The sequence below is a fragment of the Lampetra fluviatilis genome, chromosome 62 (assembly GCF_964198595.1).
Source record: "Lampetra fluviatilis chromosome 62, kcLamFluv1.1, whole genome shotgun sequence".
NCBI lineage: Eukaryota > Metazoa > Chordata > Hyperoartia > Petromyzontiformes > Petromyzontidae > Lampetra > Lampetra fluviatilis.
In genome coordinates this window covers 1,936,552-1,945,356 of record NC_136336.1, presented here as the reverse complement: position 1 = coordinate 1,945,356, position 8,805 = coordinate 1,936,552, and the positions used below count along the sequence as shown (strand labels likewise).

The window sequence follows — 8,805 nt, the reverse complement described above, 5'->3', positions numbered from 1 at the left end:
CTACGCTTGCCGCGCTGGCGTTGTAATACCTGTGGTGACGCCGGAGGAACGCACCTCGCTGTGGGCTGCCCGGACCATCCAAGCCCACGAGCAGGTCATGGGCTGGGCGCCACCCGTGGGCCGGGTGGCTGGCGCGGCGGGGGGGAACAGCCGAGCTGTTGCCGCGGCGCTACTGGGTCCAGCGACACTAACCGCCGAACCTGCACCGTCGCCACAGGCTGCCTGTGGGGCAGCTGGGAACGGACCCCCGACGTCTGAGCCGGAGCCATCGCTGCGGGAGGTGTACGCGGCGATCCGGGGACTGGCGGAGCAGAGGGACCACGGGCGCGACCAGCCGCCGCGTCGCCGGCAGCCGCCTCTACAACATCGCGCCGAGCCCCCCCGACGGAACGCCCTGTGGGTCTGCCACCGTTGTGGTCGAGAGGGGCATGTGGTGAGGGGGTGCCGCACGGAGCCGGAGGCCGCCAACGTCACCTGGAACCCACCAGGGCCAAACACCGACAGGATCCAGGCGAGTGACGCCGTCCCGCCCGGCCTCTCGGTCGGGCCGAGCAATTACAATTCCGACGCCGCGAACTCACCGGGAGTCTCCTCGGCGTGGGTGCCGTCGGTGTCGTTTCCCGGTCCCCACTGTCCTGGTCGGGGGAAGGGGATCGCGCCGGGGATAGCGCCGGGGCCGGTGATCGCGTCGCGACCAGAAGTGGCGTCGCGACCCGGAGTGGCGTCGCAAACGGACGTGACGTTGCATCCAGAAGTGACGTCGCAGCCGAAAGTGGTGTCGCGGATTGCGCCGGGAATTGCGCCGGGGCCGTGGATCGTGCCGGGAATCGCGCCAAGGCCGGGGACCGCGCCGGGAGTCGCGGCGAGGCCGGGAGGGACGTCACGGGCGGAAGTGACGTCGCGGGCGGAGGTGACGTTGCGGGCGGAGGTGACGTCGCAGGCGGAAATGACGTCGCGGCCGGGGGTGGCGTCGCGGCCGGCAGTGACGTCGCGGCCATCAGTGGCGTCGCGGGCGGGCGTGACGTCGCGGGCGGGCGTGACGTCGCGGGCGGGCGTGACGTCACCAGTTACCTGCGACGCCGGCGAGTTGCCAGGGGCAACGACCCTTGCGCTGAGGCAGCACACAAAATTGACATTGCGCCCTGGAGCAGTTCCACGGCCCGCCTCACCACCGCTTTGCGGCAGAGCGAGACGGAACCAGGGGGACCACGCCCCCGTGACAAAGGAAAGTGAGGGGAGAAGGGAGGGGCTCACGGGAAGGCCCACTCCCCAGTCCCTACCGCCCCCTACAATGGGGGGGCCCCCTGGGGGGGCCCCCCCAGCCCCCACACCACAAGGGGGGCCCACCCTACGTCACCAAGGGGGGGCAATTTGCACCACATAGAGAGCCCAGCCCGCAACCCAGGGGGAAGCCCACACTATGTAACAAGGGCGCGTTCACCCTGCTGCGAGCACTCCAAAGGGAGGAACCCCATCTTCGGTCCATTCACATCCATCCCCCATCATCTCACCATGCACCACAGGATAACGAGACGCCGCCTGGTCAGTGGCCGGACTCAGCCACACAATGGAGGAAGCTGGCAAGGCGGGTGGTAGCGGCCACGTCAGGAACCTCGGTCCTGGTCGGTGAAATCGCGGGAGTGTCGGCACGTATCTTGGTTGATACGGGGGCATCAGCCACGATCATCTCGAGCACCATGCATGAGATGCTGCCGGATAAAATCCGACCTTTAGTCCCCGTCAAGACGACGTTCATTGCAGCAAATGGAGGCAGCATGGGCTTCCTGGGCCAGGTTGAAGCCCTGATACAGATTGGGCAGCTTTCGGTAGCAGGACCCATCCTTGTCTCCGCAACGTTGCCCGTACCCTGCCTGTTGGGGACGGACTTTCTGAGGCGGATGCCAATGAAAATCGATCTGGCCAATGGGCGGGTGGAAGTCCAGGGAACGCATCTCCATTTCCTAAAGGCGGAGGGGGCCAGCCGGGGTGTACCCTACATGCAGGCTCTGGTCAGTAAGTCTGTCTCCATTCCCCCGGCAGCCCAGATGCTAATTCCGCTGTGATATCGGTCCCCCCTCGTGACAGCCCGACCAAACTCACCCATCCTGGTGTCTCCGGCGTCAGCTGCCATGGATCGCCATGCGCTGGTGGGAGCCGAAACTATTGTACAGAGGAACCAGGATCTGTTCATTCAGGTGCTGAACACCTCCGATAGAACAACGACGGTGCAGGAGGGAACATTTCTGGCCCACGTTAGTCCCTTGTCACTAGAAGCCCCAGGGACAGAGCCCGAGCTTGTAGGCAGCATCAGCCAGTCCGAGGACAGAGGGGCCGAATCGTGGATGGACCAGTTGGCGGGGCCTGAGCCGGGATTGCCGCCCGACCAGAAACAGCAGCTGCACTCGTTATTGCAGGAGTTCTCGGACGTGTTCAGCCGGGGACCGTTCGACCTAGGGCACACAAATCTGTCGCAGCACCACATTAACACGGGAGATGCCATACCCCTGCGCCAAAACACATATAGAATGAGCCCAATGGAAAAAGGGCACATTCAACAAGCGGTGCAGGAGATGCTGCGGGCCGACATAATTTCTCCATCCTCGAGTCCCTGGGGGGCACCGGTGGTCCTAGTCAAGAAGTCAGACGGGTCACTGAGATTCTGTGTGGACTTCCGACGCCTCAATGCCGTCACGCTGGCCGACGCATATCCCCTACCACGTATTGACGACTCATTGGATGCACTGGCGGGAGCAAAATTTTTCAGTACGCTGGATTTATTGTCCGGGTTCTTGCAGGTCCCACTAGACGCGGACTCCCGGCCTAAAACAGCGTTCCGGACACCACAGGGCCTGTTCGAGTTCAACTGCCTGCCTATGGGCCTCCAGACTGCGCCGACGACGTTCCAACGCATAATGGAGTTGGCCTTAGCAGGCCTCCAATGGGAAACGTGCCTCATCTACCTGGATGACGTCATTGTCTTCAGCCGATCATTCGAGGAACATATTGACCGATTACGTCAGGTATTCCTGCGGTTCCGGAACGCGAACTTGAAGCTCAAGCCGTCGAAGTGCCACCTTATGCAGTCGTTGGTACGCTACTTGGGCCACGTCGTCAGTGAGTCTGGAGTGGCTACAGACCCGGAAAAAACGGCCTGCGTGAGGGCCTGGGCTGTTCCCACAACGGTTCCAGAGGTACGCCGGTTTATGGGTTTCGTTTCTTACTACCGCCGGTTTGTACCCAACTTCGCAACCATTGCCAAGTCCTTGCACGTGTTGACGGCGAAGAACCAGAGGTTTTATTGGGGCCCTCTGGAGGAAGAGGCATTCCAGCAGCTGCGCTCACGTCTGACAGATGCACCACCATTGGCCTTTCCGGATTTTGGCCTCCCCTTTATCCTGGACACGGACGCCAGCGATGTGGGCATCGGCAGTGTTTTGTCGCAAGTCCAGCAGGGTCGGGAGGTGGTTATCGCCTATGGTAGTTGCGTGCTTTCAGCAGCGGAGCAGCGCTACTGCGTCACACGTAGGGAACTCCTGGCAGTCGTTCACTTCGTGCAGCAATTCCGACCCTACCTGTATGGTCGCAAATTTACGGTCCGCACTGACCACGCGGCCTTGCAGTATTCGCTCCGCATCGACCAGCCTTCGGGCCAGCTGGCCAGATGGATAGAGCGCCTGCAGGAGTACAGGTACCAAGTAGTGCATCGCAAAGGGACCAGACATGCCAACGCAGACGCATTGTCCCGACTGGCGCCCCAGGGCCCTTGTGCATGCACCACAGGCGGGGCACGCTGCAAGGAGGCGAGGCCGGAGGGGACGGTCATCGCTCCCGTACGCACGGCAGAGGGCGCACAGGGTGAGGTCCAGCTGACCGACCATGACCTGGGGCTGACCTTGGACGATTGGAGACGGCTACAGCTGGAGGAAGCCCCACTGCGAATGCTACGCGCCTCAGCAGAGGCAGGGAGGGAGGAGTACATCGTATGGGAGGACCTCCTCATGCGATGGGACCCGACAGGGCGCCGGCGATGCCTGGTGGTTCCGGAGTCGCTGCGTCAACAATTGGTTATGGACGTACACGGCCGCCAGCTGCTGCACCTGGCGGGGCGGAAGACACTGTACACATTACAGGGTCGGTACTTTTGGCCAGGTATGACCGCTGACGTGCATCGATGGGTCGCTACCTGCGTCGAATGTGCGCGGCGAAAGCCGGGGAAAGCCGGGGCGCCCCTACAGCCCATGACGGTGACCAGGGTCAACGAATTGGTTGCGTTGGACATCCTAGGACCACTGCCGGTCACGCCACGGGGAAATAAATACCTGTTGGTCGGAGTCGAGTACTGCACGAGGTGGCCGATGGCGTGGGCCCTCCCGGACCAAACGGCACAGACCATCGCCGATGTCTTGATAAGGGGGCACCGGAGCGGTTGCTCACGGATCAGGGCAGGAATTTCTCCTCACAGCTATTGAAGGACGTCTGCTCTATCCTGGGCACTAAAAAGGTCCGAACATCTCCGTATCATCCCCAAACCGATGGGATGGTGGAGCGGCTTAACCGCACCATAGCGGCCATGCTGTCCCAAGTGGTGGACGAAAACCATTCCAACTGGGACCTCCACAATCCATCGGTCTTAGCGGCGTACAGGGTGGCCCCGCACGCGGCGACGGGGTTCTCACCGTTTTTCCTGATGTACGGACGGGATTCCGTTCCGCCTATTGAGGTGCAGCTGACGGACATTCCCGCAAGAGCTGACGCATGGCCGAAGGCACTAAAGACCTCCCTCATTTATTTGAGAGAGGCCCGCCAAGCAGCCGAGGCCGCATCGGCCACGAGCCAAGAGAGTAATGTACGGATACGGGAGAGGACAGTGACAGCCAAGCCCTTTAAAGTCGGGGACCAGGCATGGCTACACTGTCCTCAGGTGCCGGTTGGCCTCTCACCAAAGCTGCACCGACCCTGGAAAGGGCCAGTCGAGGTCATTAAAGCACTCCGACCGCAGTGCGTCCAGGTCCAACTGGGTAAGCGACGATGGTTTGTACACCCCACCCGCCTTAAGCCATACATCTCTCCACCGTCATCTTCACCAACATCACCACCAACATCACTGCCAACATCATCATCATTCCTACCCAGGCCAAGGTCGCCGACCACCACGCGCCGACCGGCAGGGGGTTCGGTGCCCTGTGTTCCCTTGTCACCTACAGCACCCCATGTGAGGCCTGACGGAGCGGCGGCACGAGCGGGGGCCAGAGAGACAGCGGCGCCAGGCAAGGCGACACCGGCACCACCGAACCAGGGACCGCGACGAGAGGGCCTTCGAAGGAGGGGGCCGCCACGGTCATCTGCTGCCTGTGGATGTCCGGGCTGTTACGGGACGCTGGCTGGAGACCCGGGCAGGCCACGCAATTGATTTTGTTGTGTTATATTGCATTGTATGGTTGTGGGGGGGTTAAGGGCTGTCGTCACTGTCAGTGGTGGGAGGCATGGGGAGACTTAAATGGTCCATGGGGGAGGCAGAACCGAGGACGGTTATTTTTCTCCGGGGGGGGGGGGGGGGGGGGTGATGTAGGGGTGTCAGTGGAAGGATTCCCACCAATAGGTGGGTTAGTGGGAGGGGTGATCGAGTAGATATAAGGGGAGAACGGGCAGGAAAGGGGGGCCTTTGGCGGGAACGAGATTGGGACGGCTGGGGACAGGTGTGGATGGAAGAAAAGGATTAAAGGACGAAACCCCTGCAATCTTGTGTCGGCTCTCCTTTACATCTGTGGGGTGAGTCTGAGTGGTGAGTCTGAGTGGTGAGTCTGTGGGTCTCTGTGTGGTGAGTGTGGTGAGTCTGTGGGTCTCTGTGTGGTGAGTCTGTGTGGTGATTCTGTGCGTCTCTGTGGTGAGTCTGTGGGTCTCTGTGTGAGGTGAGTCTGTGGGTCTCTGTGTGGTGAGTCTGTGGGTCTCTGTGTGGTGAGTCTGTGGGTCTCTGTGTGGCCAGTCTGAGACTCTGTGGATGTCTATACATTTCCACACGATGATGATGATGATGATGTTATCAACCACTTAGTTGAGCTTCTATCATTTGTAATAGCCAGCGCTACATAGCTCCTTACCTGGTAACATTTAAATCATTTAGTTTAGTATCTTTGTGGCTCTCTGTTTGTGTCTCTCTGGGTGTCTGTGTGTCTCTATGTATATATATGGATCTGTGTGTCTCTATGGGTCTCTATGTATTTCTATGGGTCTTTGTCTTTACGATTATCTGTGTATTTATATGGGTTTCTATGTATCTCTATGAGTCTCTATGCATTGCTATGGGTCTCTGTATCTCTATGGGTATCTGTGTATCTTTTTGGGTCTCTATGTAACACTCTGGGTCTCTATGGGTCTCTGCGTTTCCCTGGATATCTGTGTGTCTCTATCAGTCTCCATGTATCTGTATGTATCTCTATGGGTCTCTATGTATCATTATGGGTATCTGTGTGTTTCTATGGGTCTCTGTGTATCTCTGGATCTCTGTGTGTAGCTATTGGTTTTTGTGTATCCCTGGATCTTTGTGTCTCTATCGGTCTCTATGTATCTCTATGGGTCTCTGTGTGTCTCTATGTGTCTCTATGTATCACTATGGGTCTCTGTGTGTCTCTATCGGTCTATGTGTGTGTCTATGGGTCTATTTCTATATATCTGTCTTTATCGATATCTATGTATCTGTATGGGTCTCTATGTATCACTATGGGCCTTTATGTATCTCTATGGGTCTCTATGTATCACTATGGGTATATGTGTGTCTCTTAGGGTATCTATGGGTCTCTATGTATCACTATGGGTCTATGTGTGTCTCTTAGGGTATCTATGTATCTCTATAGGTCTCTGTGTATCTCTATGAGTCTCTATGTATCACTATGGGTCTCTGTGTCTCGATGAATAGGCGTGGTTTCTTAAGTGAACTGAAGAATGTGGGGAAGGGTAACGTGGGATCCTATGGAGTAGCCGAAGGTGATTGCAATTTGTAGCGTGGATAAGTAAGGTTATTATGTCATGTAGGAAATGTGACGGAAAGGTTGACGTAAAGCCTATAGAACCCTATGGGAGTAGCCAGAGAAGTGATTGCAATTTGTAGTGTTGATAGGTTAGGTAAGCTCTGTCCATGACGACCCGTGCAGAACTCATTAATTGTAACTCTAGACACGTGCCCCACCCCCTTGTGACGTCACCACGGCACTTATGAGGCCATGTGAAGTGTCGAAGGGTCGCTGCTGGCAGGAGGTCACGTGACAGACCCAGCAGGTGCCATTGGTTGACTGTTGTGCCAGGCTAGGTGCAGGAGGAGGTCACGGGACAGACCCAGCAGGTGCCTTGGGTTGACTGCTGTGCCAGGCTAGGTGCAGGAGGAGGTCACGGGACAGACCCAGGTAGTGCCATTGGTTGACTGCTGTGCCAGGCTAGGTGCAGGAGGAGGTCACGGACACAATTGCAACGTGCTGTTGAGTCCGCTTATTTATTAGCAACAACAATCGATAAACAAACAATGGTCTAGATGTATATGTACACATTATTACATTGTCACTTGTTCTTATCTCTTTCCTAACTCTTCACACGCACACGTGGCTAGGCAGGCTCTAGTCCATTGCGTGGTGAGTGTGGGTGGTGAGTGTGGGTGGTGAGTGTGGTGAGTGTGTGTGGTGAGTGTGGGTGGTGAGTGTGGGTGGTGAGTGTGGTGAGTGTGTGTGGTGAGTGTGGGTGGTGAGTGTGTGTGGTGAGTGTGTGTGGTGAGTGTGGGTGGTGAGTGTGGGTGGTGAGTGTGGGTAGTGAGTGTGGGTGGTGAGTGTGTGTGGTGAGTGTGGGTGGTGAGTGTGGGTGGTGAGTGTGGTGAGTGTGGGTGGTGAGTGTGGCTGGTGAGTGTGGGTGGTGAGTGTGTGTGGTGAGTGTGGGTGGTAAGTGTGGTGTGTGTGGGTGGTGAGTGTGGGTGGTGCGTGTGTGTGGTGAGTGTGGGTGGTGAGTGTGGGTGGTGAGTGTGGTCAGTGTGGGTGGTGAGTGTGGCTGGTGAGTGTGGGTGGTGAGTGTGTGTGGTGAGTGTGGGTGGTGAGTGTGGTGTGTGTGGGTGGTGAGTGTGGGTGGTGCGTGTGTGTGGTGAGTGTGGGTGGTGAGTGTGGTGTGTGTGGGTAGTGAGTGTGTGGTGAGTGTGGGTGGCGAGTGTGGTGAGTGTGGGTGGTGAGTGAGTGTGGTGAGTGTGGGTGGTGAGTGAGTGTGGTGAGTGTGGGTGGTGAGTGTGGGTGGTGAGTGTGGTGAGTGTGGGTGGTGAGTGTGGCTGGTGAGTGTGGGTGGTGAGTGTGTGTGGTGAGTGTGGGTGGTGAGTGTGGTGTGTGTGGGTGGTGAGTGTGGGTGGTGCGTGTGTGTGGTGAGTGTGGGTGGTGAGTGTGGTGTGTGTGGGTAGTGAGTGTGTGGTGAGTGTGGGTGGTGAGTGTGGTGAGTGTGGGTGGTGAGTGAGTGTGGTGAGTGTGGGTGGTGAGTGAGTGTGGTGAGTGTGGGTGGTGAGTGTGGTGAGTGTGTGGGTGGTGAGTGTGGGTGGTGAGTGTGTGGGTGGTGAGTGTGGTGAGTGTGTGTGGTGAGTGTGGGTGGTGAGTGAGTGTGGTGAGTGTGAGTGGTGAGTGTGGGTAGTGAGTGTGGGTGGTGAGTGTGGGTGGTGAGTGTGGGTGGTGAGTGTGGGTAGTGAGTGTGGGTGGTGAGTGTGTGTGGTGAGTGTGGGTGGTGAGTGTGGGTGGTGAGTGTGGTGAGTGTGGGTGGTGAGTGTGGCTGGTGAGTGTGGGTGGTGAGTGTGTG

At 58.1% G+C, this 8,805-nt stretch overlaps 1 protein-coding gene across 1 annotated transcript in view; it reads right to left on the bottom strand.

Annotated features, from left to right (window-relative positions):
* The window catches only part of LOC144951385 (dual specificity tyrosine-phosphorylation-regulated kinase 4-like), a 31,642-nt gene continuing 22,837 nt past the window's right edge, over window positions 1-8,805 (bottom strand). The window contains exons 10-12 of the mRNA XM_078881624.1: window positions 1,092-1,174; window positions 582-635; window positions 1-65 (exon numbers count right to left, since the gene is read on the bottom strand). Of these exons, the coding sequence (XP_078737750.1) occupies window positions 1-65; window positions 582-635; window positions 1,092-1,174 (202 nt within the window). The remainder of the gene's footprint in view (window positions 66-581; window positions 636-1,091; window positions 1,175-8,805) is intronic.